General features: G+C 42.5%; 1 protein-coding gene across 1 annotated transcript in view; it reads right to left on the reverse strand.

The window, feature by feature from the left end:
* RUBCNL (rubicon like autophagy enhancer) overlaps window positions 1-16,129 on the reverse strand; it is a 28,996-nt gene extending 12,867 nt beyond the window's left edge. Inside the window, exons 1-8 of the mRNA XM_046665148.1 lie at window positions 15,940-16,129; window positions 13,903-14,540; window positions 11,014-11,096; window positions 10,307-10,517; window positions 3,709-3,810; window positions 3,183-3,243; window positions 2,150-2,282; window positions 801-946 (exon numbers count right to left, since the gene is read on the reverse strand). Of these exons, the coding sequence (XP_046521104.1) occupies window positions 801-946; window positions 2,150-2,282; window positions 3,183-3,243; window positions 3,709-3,810; window positions 10,307-10,517; window positions 11,014-11,096; window positions 13,903-14,446 (1,280 nt within the window). The 5' untranslated portion in view covers window positions 14,447-14,540; window positions 15,940-16,129. The remainder of the gene's footprint in view (window positions 1-800; window positions 947-2,149; window positions 2,283-3,182; window positions 3,244-3,708; window positions 3,811-10,306; window positions 10,518-11,013; window positions 11,097-13,902; window positions 14,541-15,939) is intronic.
* Between the last annotated feature and the right edge of the window lie 742 nt (window positions 16,130-16,871).

The raw sequence follows: 16,871 nt of genomic DNA on the forward strand, positions 1-16,871 counted from the left end.
TTTAAACATACGTGTGTGTGTGTATAAAATAAATGGGTTTATTTTTCTTTTTTTGCATCATCTTAGCAGTTTTGTCTTTTAGGATTTTTTTACTTCTTAGAGAACAAAGGTATTTTTATTGGCAATTTCTTACATTTATTAACTACAGGAGCTCTGCTCAAGATTAAATTTTCTTTCTTAAAAAATGTATTCATTGATTCTTACTTCACACTGTACTGGAAAAAGGAGTAGTCTAATCTTTTAAAATTATTATATATCAGGGCTGGCCCCGTGGCCGAGTGGTTAAGTTTGCGCACTCCGCTGCAGGCGGCCCAGTGTTTCATTGGTTCAAATCCTGGGCGCAGACATGGCACTGCTCATCAAACCATGCTGAGGCAGCGTCCCACATGCCACAACTAGAGGGACCCACAACGAAGAATATACAACTATGTACTGGGGAGCTTTGGGGAGAGAAAGGAAAAAAAATATTATTGTATATAATTTTTAAGGTTCAATATTAACACAAAAAATCTCCTTTAACCTTATTTACTTTTCAATTGCTATGTAACGTTCATAATTAAGGACGCAGAGTAAAATTCTCAGCTTGTCACATCTTACAGGGCCCCTAAAAGCTCACGATAAACATGGTGCCAAGAAAGCTAACAGAAAAATATGCCCAACTTTCCTTTTCCTAAAATAAATTTTCCCTTGGTCCTCAGTGTATTATTTTTTTCCTTCACCTACTTCCACAGAGGGTCAGGTAGGATCCATTGCAACTGGTTTTAACCAGATTGGAGGCCCAAGCAGCAACCCAGACTTACTTGAGTGGAGGATGGATGTTAAAGATGATTTGAAATCTAGGGGGTGCCCAATCTTCAGTCCCTCTGATCCTCGACTTAAATGTAATTTCCTGCACGACATCCATGCTGGATTCAAAGTCTTTTCGGACACGCTCTTCATTTACAACCTGCACGACAGAGAAGAGCATTTAGGAACAACTTAAACAAGCAGATTTCAAGAACTGAAATAAAAAGATCATTCGAAAGTGTTTCCAACATTAAAATTTACCATGAAAAATTAAAACTGCTTTCAACTGAACCAAAGGACATGGCACGAACTCTTCATGTATCGAAAGCATCTGCAGAAGAATTGCTGAAAATGCCACCCAGCTGAGAGCACTTCCCTTAGTATTTTCAGTTAGTTTATTTGTTTCCAGACTTCAAACCACCGTAAGTAGGTCATTGTGACCTGGAATGCTTTTATGCAGAGCAGAAGCCTTACCCTCCTTGGTCAACAAGCTGAGAGATGCTGCCAATCAGAATGCCCTGTTGTTGTCAGAGTGCCCCAGAGACAGCTCTGCTAAGGCCATTCCCTTGCTTATAACGTTCAGTGGCTCCCCTCTGAACCATTACACTCCCCTGTTAGCATTTAAAATCCAAACTCCTCAAATTAACATTCTCTGTTCTCCACAATTTAGCCACCATCATTCAAGCCTTATTTCCCAGGAAGATTAACCACCACACACGTATACACACAAACACGTTATCCAACCACACCAAACCACTCTGATCAATAAACACACCATTCACCTCCGTGTCACTTATGTTCCAGCTGCTCTTTGCCAAGAACGCCCTTCCACGCGTTTCTACCTGCTACAGTTCTGCCTGGCCTCATACTTAGTTCAAGTTCTCAGATCTCCAGTGAGCCTCCCAAGTTCCCCTAATAAATTAAACGCTGCCTCCCCTGCACTTCCACAGTGCTTTTTTCCTACCCCTATTTTAGCCTTTGCCACAAAGTTCTCTACCCTCCAGTCCACATGCTGTCTGAGGGCAGAGTGTTCTATAAGGGACCCAGCCCGGACTTTCAAATTAGGCAGCCCGGGCATGACTCCTGCTCTACCAGTGGCCAGCCCTGCTGAAGGTCTGTGACTAACACTTTAAAATAAACATAACAATAGCATGTCCCTAACAGTGCTTATGAGGGCTGAAAGGTGAATTGCTAAACACAGTCCTTGGTACATAATAAGCACTCAATAAATGTCCTTTTTGTCTGTCAGAGTCTCCCCCAACACTCAGTAACCTTACAAGGAAACACACAAATGTCTGATACGAACAGTAGGCCAAATGAGCATTTAGGGACTTCCAATTCAGGGCCAACTTATTTTACTTACTATTGAGCCAGCTGCATCCAGGGAACCTGCCAGCTGATAATTAACTCCTGACAACATCCAGCACTTGCGGAATACTTGGTACAACTCTTTGGCTATTAGCTCAGCAGAATTGAAGTCTGGCTCATAAACAACACTGAAATGTAAGAGATGCAAACAATGGAAAACTGTCTTGATGAGGAGTGTGTTAAGGGTCTTCATGTTTCCCACTCCAAAAACTCAGAAGAGGCGTCATAAAGGAGACCACACATCAACCACCCACCGGCCATCTACTCAACCCAATTCCTCCACACTCAACGCAGCAGCTCTTTTTTTCTAAAGTAATTTTTTTTTGAGTTCATAATAGTTTACATCATTGTGAAATTCAGTTGTACATTATTTCTTGTCTGTCCCCACATACATGCCCCTCTTCACCCCCTGTGCTCACTTCCCACCCCCCTTCCCCGGGTAACCACCGAACTGTTTCCTTTGTCCATGTGTTTGTCTATATTCCACATATGCGTGAAGTCACATGGTGTTTCTCCTTCTCTGTCTGGCTTATTTCACTTAGCGTAATACCCTCCAGGTCCATCCGTGTTGTTGAGAATGGGACGATTTTGTCTTTTTTTCTGGCTGAGTAGTATTCCATTGTATATACATACTCAACACAGCAGCTTTTATTTACTGAGGGTACCAAGACTTGCAGGTGTGGAGCAAAGAGCACTAGGCTTTGAGTCAGAGGACCTATGTCCAAGGCCTACCTCTGCTACTTAACAGCGTTGTGTCCTGAGGCACATTCTGTCTGAGCCTTAGTTTCCACATCTATAAAATGGGGTTTAAAAAACCTCCCGGACTATCCATGAGGATTAAATAAGAATGTCCACAAAGGTCTTTTAAACACTGTAGGAACTTTAGTGTGATTGTTTCATTTCTAAGTGGTCATCGCTGTCATTGGAAGTGACTGAACTTGGCCTGGATGTCAGAGGCCTGGGGTTCACAGCGCCTCAGAGGGGATGGCCCAGGGGTCTACACGCAGGTGGACACGGAAGAGAGATACCTCTTAGGGGAGTTGCAGGAACATCTGCAGTTTTCTGTGGTATTGCTAACCTCTCCAAGTTCTGGGGGAAAACAAAAGAAAGAGTAGTGAGGTCTTTCAGTCTGTGTCAGTTTTATAAGAACACAAAAACAGCTCCTGCCCCTCAGAAGGAACCAATTATTCATCATCTCCATACTTCAGGTTCTTTGGGGTTTCTATTATGAGACAACAGCTAATGACCAAAGATGGTATTTCAAGATATACTCATCTGAAATTTCACCAAATATAATTGAGAGGCCACACAGATATCAGACTGTAATGAGTATCTGCGTTTGCATTCAGTTCTACAAGTGAGATAAGAGGCTAACTATCAAGACATTTCAAACACGAAAAACATTTTTTTATATCACGGACATAATGGGATCTTGGGAGAAGTTTCTTTGAATGCTACGATAATGTGGTACTGTGTGGGATGCATGTCAATATGTGTATGTGTGTGGGCAGGAGGGAGGGCCCCAGTCACAGGCTCCGAGTGTCCAAATCTTACCCAAAATAACAAATTCATCAAAGTCACAGTCGCAGACCTCTTTTATCCCTTCACAGTAAGTAGGCGTTTCAACCACGGGGCTGACCGGCAACACAGCACAACCTAGAAAAAGAAAGGAAGGAGGTTTCACAAACACGAAGGAAAAGAAAACCAGCACGACCTGCAACATTCAACTAAATAGAAATTGGGGAATGAAAACAGCAGAGTTAATTAAAAGAATTAAGTTAAAAAAGAAGTTAAATTAAAAGAATTTAAAAATCCAGCTTCAAGAATTAAAAAACTCAGGGAGCCGTTTTTGTGCTGTTCTTGCATTCGGCATGGTCAAGAGAAACAGACTGACAAATATACGGGAGTTCATAAGAGTAATCTGCCTACTTTCGTGTGTGTTTGAAAATTTCCATAACACAAAGTTTGAAAACGTGAAAGAAGGGAAAAAACAATCAGTTTCACAGTGAGGCAAACAATACAGGCGACATAACCTTTGTACTGGATGGAATAGTGTCCCCCCAAAATTCACCTCCACCCAGAACCTGTGAATGTGACCATATTTGGATATAGGGTCTTTGTAGAGGTAATCAGGTTAAGCCGAGGTCATACTGGATTAGGGTGGGCCTTAAATCCAACATCACCGGGGTTATAAAAAGAGGGAAATTTGGACACAGACACAGAGACTCAGAAAGAACGCCACGTGAAGATGGAGGCAGATGTTGGAGTGATGCAGCTACAAGCCAAAGAACACCAGGATCACCAGGAACCATCAGAAGCCATGTGAGAGGCATGGAACAGATTCTCCCTCGGAGCCAACACAAGGAACTAACCCTTCCAACAACTGCACGTCTGACTTCTGGCCTCCACAACTGTGACAGGATAAATCTCGGTTGTTTTAAGCCCCACAGTTCGCGGTATTCTGTTACAGCAGCCCTAAGAAACTATTACAAATACGTTCATGCTTTTCTATTCCTAATACCAGCCTGGAGAATTATCCTAAGAATGTCGTTAAAAAGAAAAAAAAGTGAAAGAAGAAAGTTTTGATGGCAAAGGAGTTATTTGCACTCCACTGAAAATATTAAAATATTGAAAGCTACCTAAATGCCAAATAATAAGAAACTGATTTTGCAAATCACATTATTAACTCAAGAAATATAGTCTCTGCACAGGGATGGTTCAACATCCGCAAATCAATTATCGTGATACACCACATCAACAAACTGAGGAATAAAAACCACATGATCATCTCAATAGATGCAGAGAAGGCATTTGACAAGATCTAACAGCCATTTATGATAAAAACTCTGAACAAAATGGGCATAGAAGGAAACTACCTCAACATAATAAAGGCCATATATGACAAACCCATAGCCAACATCATACTCAATGGGCAAAAACTGAACACCATCCCCCTGAAAACAGGAACGAGACAAGGATGCCCTCTATCACCACTCTTATTTAACATAGTATCGGAGGTCCTGGCCAGAGCAATCAGGCAAGAAAAAGGAATAAAAGGAATCCAAATAGGGAGGGAAGAAGTGAAACTCTCGCTGTTTGCAGACGACATGATCTTATATATAGAAAACCCCAAAGAATCCATTGGAAAACTGTTAGAAGTAATCAACAACTACAGCAAAGTTGCAGGGTATAAAATCAATTTGCATAAATCAGTAGCATTTCTATACTCCAGTAATGAACCAACAGAAAAAGAACTCAAGAATACAATACCATTCACAATCGCAACAAAAAGAATAAAATACCTTGGGGTAAATTTAACTAAGGAAGTGAAGGACCTATATAATGAAAATTACAAGGCCTTTCTGAGAGAATTGGATGACGACATAAGGAGATGGAAAGACATTCCATGTACATGGATTGGAAGAATAAACATAGTTAAAATGTCCATTCTACCTAAAGCAATCTACAGATTCAACGCCATCCCAATCAGAATCCCAAGGACATTCTTTACAGAATTAGAACAAAGAATCCTAAAATTCATATGGGGCAACAAAAGACCCCGAATTTCTAAAGCAATCCTGAGAAAAAAGAACAAAACAGGAGGCATCACAATCCCTGACTTCAAAACATACTACAAAGCTACAGTAATCAAAACAGCACGGTACTGGTACAAAAACAGGTGCACAGATCAATGGAACAGAAGTGAAAGCCCAGAAATAAAACCACACATCTATGGACAGCTTATCTTTGACAAAGGAGCTGAGGGCATACAATGGAGAAAAGAAAGTCTTTTCAACAAATGGTGCTGGGAAAACTGGAAAGCCACATGTAAAAGAATGAAAATTGACCATTCTTTTTCACCATTCACCAAAACAAACTCAAAATGGATCAAAGACCTAAAGGTGAGACCTGAAACCATAAGGCTTCTGGAAGAAAACGTAGGCAGTACACTCTTTGACATCAGTATTAAAAGGATCTTTTCGGACACCATGCCTTCTCAGAGAAGGGAAACAATAGAAAGAATAAACAAATGGGACTTCATCAGATTAAAGAGCTTCTTCAAGGCAAAGGAAAACAGGATTGAAACAAAACAACAACCCACTAACTGGGAAAAAATATTTGCAAGTCATATATCTGACAAAGGCTTAATATCCATAATATATAAAGAACTCTTGCAACTCAACAACAAAACATCAAACAACCCAATCAAAAAATGGGCTGGAGACATGAACAGACATTTCTCCAAAGAAGATATACGGATGGCCAATAGGCACATGAAAAGATGCACATCATCGCTGATCATCAGGGAAATGCAAATCAAAACTACACTAAGATATCACCTTACACCCGTTAGAATGACAAAAATATCTAAAACTAATAGCAACAAATGTTGGAGAGGTTGCGGAGAAAAAGGAACCCTCATACACTGCTGGTGGGAATGCAAACTGGTGCAGCCACTATGGAAAACAGTATGGAGATTCCTCAAAAAATTAAAAATAGAACTACCATACGATCCAGCCATCCCACTACTGGGTATTTATCCAAAGAGCTTGAAGTCAGCAATCCCAAAAGTCCTATGTACCCCAATGTTTATTGCAGCATTGTTTACAATAGCCAAGACACGGAAGCAACCTAAGTGTCCAGCAACAGACGAATGGATAAAGAAGATGTGGTACATATATACAATGGAATACTACTCAGCTGCAAAACAGAACAAAATCATTCCATTTGCAATAACATGGATGGACCTTGAGAGAATTATGTTAAGTGAAATAAGCCAGCAAGAGAAGGATAATCTGTGTATGACTCCACTCATATGAGGAATTTAAAATTATGGACTAAGAACAGTTTAGTGGATACCAGGGGAAAGGTGGGGTGGGGGGTGGGCACAAAGGGTGAAGTGGTGCACCTACAACACGACTGACAAACATTAATGTACAACTGAAATTTCACAAGATTGTAACCTATCAGTAACTCAATAAGAAAAAAGAAATATAGTCTCTGAAAAACGTAAAAACTGCAGCAACTTGGAAAACTGGACATGAAATACTGTTAATATAATATAATCATATTATTAATGCAATTACATTAATCTGAGTCTACAATTACTATGGAACTGTGTTCATTTGATTAAACATAGGAAAGAAACACAGAGAAATGAATACAGTCGTGTCACTTGACGGGGATACATTCTGAGAAATGCGTTGTTAGGTGATTTCATTGTTGTCCGAACATCACACAGTAATGGACTTACACAAACCTAGATGGTATAGCCTATTGCACACTGAGGCTATAAATGTTACTAATCTTATGGGAGCACCATTGAATACGCAGTCCACCATTGACCTCCCTGTCATTACGCGGCTCATGACTATGACTGTACAATTTAGGGGAATATTCTAGCCCATAGGTTACACAGGGGTTAGCTTCCTAGCCGGGGTTTAAAACCACATTGCTCCATCCTTAGCTGGCTGACTGCAGACAATCAACTTCTCAGCTTCTGTTTCCTCTTTAGAAAATTTGGGCAATACCACCCATCTTTGTGTTTCTCACACTCTTTTGACCATATATACAGTAACATACAATTTACGTTGTGACTTAGTACAAACACAAAAGTATATTTAACTGGAAAAAACGTTTCAGGAAGCATTGCTCGCCCTAAGTGAGCATGTCTACTGATACCTTCTATTCCTTTTTTTTTTTTAATTTAAATGCTCTCATGACCAACCTGCAACATGAAGAATGCTCACCCACCTCATTGAGTCCATCTATCAACATAAATGTCACAAGAGACATACTTAATAAGAGATAAATATTTCTATTTGGGTGGTATAAATATTTTAAAATTTCATTTAACATTCATATTTTTTAAAAATTTCAGCTAACCATCAGTTTCTACTCAACCATTCAACAAACGTTTATAAAATACCTCTTTGGGGCAAGGTACCACGTTAAAGTGCAAATACAAATAGGACAAATTCTCACCCACGGAAGAGTTTAAAATCTCATGAGGAACTGAGATACTGACACACTTAACCACAAGAAAACACAGTTGCATGTCATGGACCTTAAGAAGTTCAGAGGCCGGGCTCCATATTGCACAACTCCAGTGGGAGCCACGCACGTAGACAATTACAGAGCATTCTGGAGCACAACTTAGGTTTCCTTCCACATGAATGGTTCCTCTGCCCTGTGATACGAATCAGGGAGCAGGTTACGGTGCCAGTGGCAGGAGATTGCTTTTGAAGAATGGGAAGGACAAAGGAACTAACGTGCAGTTCTTGGGGAAACAGCATGCAGGGGAGCCCAGGCGAAGCAAAGGGAGGAGGCAGCAGCTCATGAGAAATGTCTGCCAGCAAGCATAACAGGAGAGTCTAACTCAAGTCCACAGTACAACACAGGGAAATGGCAAGAGACGTCTGTTGGAAAGGCAGGGAGAAGCTGGATCCTACAGGATAAACATCCCAGGATAAAATGAGGAACAAATACAGAAGGCCATTCTACAGGACTAGAAGTTGTGTTCTAGGAAGACAGATGTGTGTGGGATCAACAAGGGGAAGAGGGTGAAAGTAAAGAGAAAATTGACAACAACAAAGATGTACTGAGGACCTAAATGCGGCTCTTACAGAGTGACTCGCCAGACGGCTGCTGTGGTGGTCCAGGGAAAAGGCAGGAATGAAGAACAGATGGAGAGGATGTTGCTATTAGCGAGAAGTCAGCACTGATTCATTCACTAACTAGAAACAGAACAGGGGCACGAGGCACAAGGAAGAGGAAAGACCACAACAGAGTGGGGTGGACCGAAATAGGAATCACTTCCTTTCCACCCACATGTCTCTTCTCCCTACTGTGGCCTCAGAGGGTATGATGGTCCACATCACATCCCCTCACTTCTGTGGCCGTAGCTGGCTGGCTGACCAGTTGTGGACAACCAATCAAAGCAGACCCAATCAGGTGGCCTGCCCTGGGAATCTTGGGGTCCTGCAAGGGTGGTAAGGCCCTGGCTGAGCAGTCAGGGAGACTGCAGATCTGAAACCAGATGCTAGGGGGTGCAGAAAAGGGAGAATGAAGCAATTGCACAAAGACAAGTGAAGAGAGGCCACAAAGCTCCAAAAAAGGCAGACGCCACAGCTGCCTCTATATTGGTCATTCTGTATTTCCCACCACTGAGAATGCTCTACATCCTTTCAGAAAATCCCCGTGAATTGGAGCCAGGGGGTGCATTCAGCAACTATTTAATGCACGCCTATTTTGTCCCTGGCATTGTGCTATACATGTACCACATGGAGTAAGCTCTTCCCCTGTTACTGAAAGGTTCCTGATTAAGATGCAAGGTAAAAGAAGTTAAAAGGAAAAGCATGATAAACCTTCCCACTGAGCACAGACACTGCCCCAGAACCCTTCTCAGCTAGTGCTCTGGACACCTCTCTTTTAAGTGCATTTTCCTTCCTTCCAAAAAAAAACACACTGATTTGGAAGACATCAACCCAGAGGGAACAATGGAAAGATATTGCAGTGAATACAATTTCCCAGGAAGTGAATACAGAAACAGAAGGATATAGGACTGAAGCAGGACTCACATTCAGGAAATGGCAGGCAAACGTCAAGCCCCAACTTCAGTTCTCAGCTTAGGTCCCCTTCCCTGCTGGACCCCAGAATGAGGATGCTGCTCCTACTCTGTGACCCACTGCATGGGGGCCCTGCCTCTGCTGGCCAAGTGACCCCACACAGCTTTCTCGACCTCTGCTCTAGCACGGAAGTGCCTGGAAGGAAGGAGTACATCTTGTTGCCTGTTGATTCCCAGTACATCACAGGCTCCTCGTTTGTAGATTGAATGAAAGAAGACTACTTGGAAAAGGAAGCAATGTATAAGAAGAGCTAGAAGAATGCCAAGTGACAGAAAACAAAGGAGGCAGGAAAACATCAGCCCAAAAGAAAAGTAGGGTGAAGTTCAAAAAATATGTATTGATTTAACATCCGAATAGAGCATGATAACCACTTCCAAGCCCAAATGGCAGAATGGGGGGGGTTATATAGGTGACTCAAGAAGTGTCAGACAAACAATTTAAAGATAGACTTGAAGATTTGACAGAGGATTGGAGAGGTATGTGGCAAACACAGCATAAAGCTTCGTCCTATTTGCCCCACTTGCCTTCATAGCCACTGTCTGAAGAAGTGGAAGACCCAGATTCCTGCTTTATGTTGGAAGAAAAGGTCACTTCAGAGTCAGCTTGATCATCCCCAAGTAACCCACTGGCTTCTTCTATCCTCCAGTGCTCTGTGTTCTGTTGACTCAGGATGTCACACTTCATCTTTTCCATTGCTGATATAATCATATCTGCAACGTAAAAGTGGGCATTTTCCTGTAGAAAAAAAATTATCAGCTAAATACTTGCAAGAATAATCAAAGTTTTTTCATTGAAGGTAAATTAGATTGAAAAATCAAGAATCTATACTTAAATGGAGTTAATGCATAGAAATAAAAATGTTCATTTAACCGAGTTATCATAGGTCATTACTGGAAGTATAGCCCACATCTTCCAGAGACATTAGATTCAGCCTACTGTAACCAACAGACAACCCAAGTTGAATTTCTTGTGATATAAAACCCCAGGTTGGTGCTGGCCCAAAGGGAGACATCATTCCTCAGTCATGATAAACCTTCCCACTGGGCACAGACATTGCCTCAGAACCCTTCTCAGCTAGTGCTCCCGGCAGCCTCTGCCAACCAAATGCTGAAATGAAACCTATTTGCCATGCCTCAGCAAGTGGAGCTGACAGACTGAAATCAGAACAGCACTCTCTAAGTGGTTAACAGTCTCTGCGGTTTTAAAAGAAAAAACGAGAAAATCTGTTCACCTTTTCTACATCGACAGGGAGCACAAAGGCGTCCGGTGAGAAGGAATTCAAAGAAGTGCTTCTTCCACTGGCTTGAACAGCACCTGCCAATACAGCAAGTTATTAAAAATGGAGAAAAAGAAGTTCCAAGATTATCTAAGAAAACAAAACAATTCCAGGGAGTGTTTTTTTTTTTTTTTAAATAGAACAATTCTAGAACAAATTAGGATGACAGAAGAAGAAAGACCCTTCTGGTGGTGGGCCTCACAGATATTGCCTTAATGGTGGTCATTTCTCAAGATGCTGTGGGGCAACTTGGGAGGAATCCTCAAAGAAGGCATGGGAGAGCCACAGGAATGAGGAGACCAGCGAGGCAAAGAGAGTAGCAAGAGAAGAGGATGGTGGAAACTAACTGAAGGAGACGGAGGAGGGTGAGATGGAACAGCCAAGAATCAGAGCCGTAAGAATGACAGGATCACTTCTCCAGCTCACTGCCATCGGCCCAAAACTTCCTGTTTACAGAGACAAAATCTATCTGAAAATGGTCAGTCTTGCTTCTCTAAAAATGGTCTTCCTCTAGTTAAAAACAAGAAGAAACTGCAGAGGATATATTCAGCTGACTCATCCATTCTGCATCCTTAGGCCACTCCATTACTGGCAGTGAACACCAGCAAAACAAAAATGACTTCTGTCATGTGATCTCTTATTGCAGCATCTAAGGCAATGTTTCTGTGAGAGCCATAAGAGCTGAGTTGTCCCAACCTGCTAAATTAGAACAACATGCTATAGACGTCTCGAGGATTATACAGCTCTCAGGGTGACAAACAGCTGCAAGCAGAATCACTCAATCCTCGCCTCATCTTCAGGGGAGCAGCTGTTGTGTGGAAAACGCTGCACCTCTCGGCTTCAGAAGCCACCTGGGGTGGGCAAACTTTTTCTGAAAAGGACTAGGTAGTAAATATTGTCGTATCTGAGGGCCATACAGTATCTGTTGCAACTACTCAGTTCTGCCACTGTAGTAAGAAAGCAGCTATAGACAAAAACAAACGCAACTTTATTTGTACAATCAGGAGGCTGGCCGGATTCGGCCGGCAGGTCATGATTTGCAGACCCTGAGTACAGAGGAGAAAGCACAGAGAAGAACCAGACCGAGGGGATTCTAGTCCCACTCCCCACGCACCAGCTGTGCCTCTGCATTAAAATTTCCTCACCCCTTAAACTAGGATAATCATCTAACAGGAGACCGAAGGAGATAAGGAATATCAAAGTGTTTTGTGGATGAGTAGAACCTGCACAAATAAAAGGGACTGTAGAATTGTTTCCTGGAGCCTCAGGAAATGCTTACAGGCTCCGCTGGTCTTTCCCCATTGGATCATCTAGAAAAGGAAAGCCCTGCTGTTGCCCGTTGAGATGCAACAGTCACAGGACAATCCCACGAGTTAGTGGCAAACGCCTGTTCTCCCCATGGCTGCCTCACACCAAAGAAAGAGAGAACCTGATCACTCAAGGTTCTTTTTTTCATCCCATGGAATGAACCCCCTTACCACATTTAAGAGATACTCTCAAAAGACTGAATGGTTTTTAAAGGTACTTAGACAAAGTTACAGGATAATTTTAAATTGTAGAACCACTTCCTGGATAATGATACAACAAATGATTTCAGGCAGGGGTACACTAGGCCCTAACGATCATCTTCTGTCACTTTATAACTTGTGGTGGTGCTGGTTTGTGGAGGAGACGACTTTCCCTTTTCTCTGAGTTCTCTGCACTCGCCTCTGTGAGACAATCTGGCGGGTGACCAGTCTCTTACGTACCAACCACTAAATTGCAAGTCATTCTTTTCCTGGGAACTATCTGGGTAGGTAAGTTAAAAGACAGAAAAAAAGCCTCTAATCAGAGTGTGTCATTTTGCTCAAATCTGGTTCTTACCTCAAAATTACCTCATTGAAAGTTTGTCCAAAATCTGCTACTCTTAAGCTATGAATAATACGTTAAAGATTGTCATCATCTTCAACTTTTCAAAAGTTTCCAACAGAACAACAGACCCTATATTTTAGGAAAGGGAGTGGGCTGGTTCCTGCTAGTGACAAATAAATAAATACACACACACAGGCAGGCAGCCAGATTGAAAACTGTTCTGAAAGAAAAAACTTCATTGACTATTTGAACCAGGGTTCTACCAGAAATATAAATCCATGCAAGACGTGAATATAACCTAACGAATATTTAAAAATAAAATAAGCCTGCCACAAATTATAACAACACCCGTAGCTAACTCATTGGCTCCTTAAGTGGTATTTTGCAAGGATTATCTCATTTGAGGAATTTCAGTATTTTAGGAATATGTGCATTACCTCATAGCAATGGCAGCCCTGGTTTTAATAAAAAAAGGTTTCGTATAGTCTTTGGGGTAATTGTGGTTGTTGTTTTTAAATCTTACTATTTTCTATTCACTCTGTCCAGGTAAATATAACAGGTGAGGTGAGTCTATCTCCTACGTAAGCAGTGGTGTGAAATGGAGCCCCTCGAACTGTCTGGAAACACCTTCCCCTGCCATACCGAATGGAGAGCACTTCAGAGGCTCTCCCTTGCAGACCATTTAATGAGCTGGAAGTTCCTGAAGGCACACACCAGCTCAAAGATGGCAGGTGGCACTGAGTATCAATTAAGTTGAGCTAAGATGACATTCCCCTGCAGTCGAAGGAGAAAGGAAATCTTGATTTCACCCATCATGACAGTCCAGGTGGCTGAGCCAAAGACAATATTAAATGAGCTAATGCACTGGCTTCTGGTCAAAGTGGAAACCCATGACCTTTTTTTCTCGTGAGGAAGACAGTACGGCAGCTTTAGACTAAGCCAAAGCAAGCGTGCGCACAGACAGGAATGAGGGAAGTCCCCAACTAAAGTTACCTTCATCAGCCGAAGCTGTCAGGTGGGAAGGCTTGAAAAAAGCATTGTCAGCCTCAGCATTGTCAGGACATGGGGAAGTGGCCGAAATCTTGGAGCTTGTGAACAGAGGCTTCTGAGGAGAGCGTCCTGGGAGCACTGCCCGCTCTTCCGTGGAGGTACAAGAGAAGTCACTGCTCTTTTCACCTGAGCCCCGGGCCAAGGAGCTGCCCATGGAGTCCGCGGCATCCTCAGAAAATGATGTCTCCATCATGGATTCCCCAGGGGACAACGGTGAAGGGCCCAAGGCAGAGGCAGTATCCCCCAGAAAGTGGCTCCCACTGTTCCCCACTGTTGGCACCTGGAGGGACAAATCCTGCAGCTGCTGCTGCACACACTGGGGGTTGACCCAGGCAGCTCTGGGCCTCGTGAACCTCACGTCTGATTGGCAAGGCGGGTGGTCATTGTCCAGGAGGCTGGGCGAACCATCAGCGTCGACAAAGTCATCACTGACCCCTTGCCAGCGGTCCACAGGAGAATCCTGCTGGTCCCTAGACTGTGACACCATCTTTTCACGCTCAGGGCTGGTGTAAATTCTGTTGTACGACTGGATTAGGGCCTTGAACTCACCGCGTGGCCAGCTGGAGGGCTGGAGAGCTTATCTGCAATAAGCAAGAATCATTCTAGATAAATAAGGGCTCAAGCACATTTTTAACTCCAAATTCTTTTGAGGAGCAACAAACAAAAAAATTATATAGTTTGTACTTTGCCCTACACAACACAGTAAATTCCACTTGGATTTACAACAAATAAATAAATCAGCCATAAAACTAGCAGCAAAAATAGGGGCATGATACGAGGAGAGGAAAGGGTTTTCAAAGCATAAAAATAATTGAAGATTATTTTTACATAAGGATAAAGTCATATAAGGATGATGCTGATAAAACAAATAAAAATGTAAGACATCCATGCATTATTCCAATGAGATTAAATGTCAAACCCCAAATGGGAATACTATCTGGATGTAAAGACACATTTTCATAATTTATTATTTTTATTTAATTTGTGTTTGTATTTCAACAAAGAAGACAGGTGGCAAGTGAAATGAGGACAACCAATAGCACTAAAAACTTTGTTTTGTATAACATATTAGCTTATCATACTGATTTATATTATAGTAGCAGTATAAATTAATGATTAGCTTATAACATCTAAGGGACACACTGTGAATCTAAATCTATCTTTAAAATGGTGCGCTCACTTTAAGCTCAGTTTTTAGCTTTAGTATATAAGGCCGTGATTAAAATTTTGAGAGCCACACAAATCAGAAGCACTCTGGTCACTGTAATTACAGGCCCCACACATGTTTCTTTCCACTGTTCTCCCACTGTCCTTCATGCTGTGAAGCTCAAAGCAACCTTCAACAGCAAAAGCAAGGGCAGTAGGGGGAAGGCCTAGAGACAGAAGCAGTCTGCTTAGGTGTGTTTAGCCTTAAGGAAAGGCGGAGTATGCTCCTCCCCAGAAGTGAGTTTGAGATTTTGGAGTCAGTTCCAGGGCTTAAAACACTACCATTGTAAGTGTAGACGGCTCCCACATTCCCGAGCACTCTCTGTTCCTGACCTCCCACTGAACTCCGGGCTAGCACATCTTACTGCCTATTTCACATGTGTCCGTGGGGTACAGCAACCTGATACGTTCAAAACAGATGCTCATTCCCCCACACCTGCTCCTCCCTGGTTTTCCCCATCTCCGGAACACACCTCCCAGTTGCTGAAGCCCAAAATCTAGGAGTCATCGCTGATCCTATCTTTCCCAAGCTCTCCCTCTTTAACCCATCAGCAAGTCGATACCTATAGCTACCACCCTCGTCTAAGTCACCATCTTCTCCCATCTGGACCTCCTGCCATCTTCCCAATGGTCTCCCTGCTTCCACTCTTGCATATTTAAAATCAAGAGTTATTCAGGGAGATCTTTTATAAACCTGAATCAGATGGCATTCCCCTAATCAACGCCCCCACCATAGCTTCTCACCAAATCTGGAATAAAATCCAAAATCGTTACCTTGTCCTTAAGGTATGACATGATCCTGTCCTGCACACCTCTCTCTCTTATCTTCGTCCACCCTCCGTAAGTCCTGAGCACGCGGCAAGCTCTGGAGTCCGACAAGCTCTTGCCCGCCCTAACGGCGCTGTTCTAATCCCTCTGCCTAAAACGCTCTTCCCCCAAATGATCTTGACTCTGACTTGTTCCTGTCTGGTTGCATGCCCTGGTTTATGAATTACTTCCTCAAAGAAGTCTTTCTTAAGTATCTTTCTTAAAGTAGTTCCCCGGTTACTCCTGGTCACATCACATTGCTTAATTTTCATCATAGTAGTTCTCACTTCCTGACATTCTTTTGCTCCTTACTGTCACTCCTCCCCAACCCTCCATCCCCCCACCCACAAACTCTAAGAGAGCATGGGCCTTGTCAGTTCTCTGCCAGGCCACAGAGTTGCATATGGGGTTCAATAAAAGTTACGGATTGAATGGACAAATCCAAGCAAGTGGAAATAAAGCCAGGAGCTAGAGAACAGACTTCTCTAGTAGAGACAACTGCTCTGTTACTGTGGCATAATTATTCATACAGGGATACAAGCGAATCCATGGTTCCTAAAAATATGAAATTTTTCTCACTTGACACTTACAAATAGACCGAAAGAGGGTACATGTGAAAATTGTACTAACAATCCTTGGGTTTTCTTGATTTGGGGGCCTTCCATTCCAGGTCATAGCTTTTGGAGTGATGTAGAGATATATATATAGGCATCCTGAAAACAGTGCACAGCCTCCAAGGCCCCAGTGACAAAACGCCCCAGGATACGGTGATAAGTGCCAGACTCATTACCCCGAAGTGCTTCATCTTCCTTCTCCTGACCTCAAATCCCACCTTGTGCCCCAATTTCTCTTTGTCACACATCTTTTCCTCTCCAATAAGTTTAGGTGCTATAATTACA

Source organism: Equus quagga, chromosome 6 (genome assembly GCF_021613505.1).
Source record: "Equus quagga isolate Etosha38 chromosome 6, UCLA_HA_Equagga_1.0, whole genome shotgun sequence".
Taxonomy (NCBI): domain Eukaryota; kingdom Metazoa; phylum Chordata; class Mammalia; order Perissodactyla; family Equidae; genus Equus; species Equus quagga.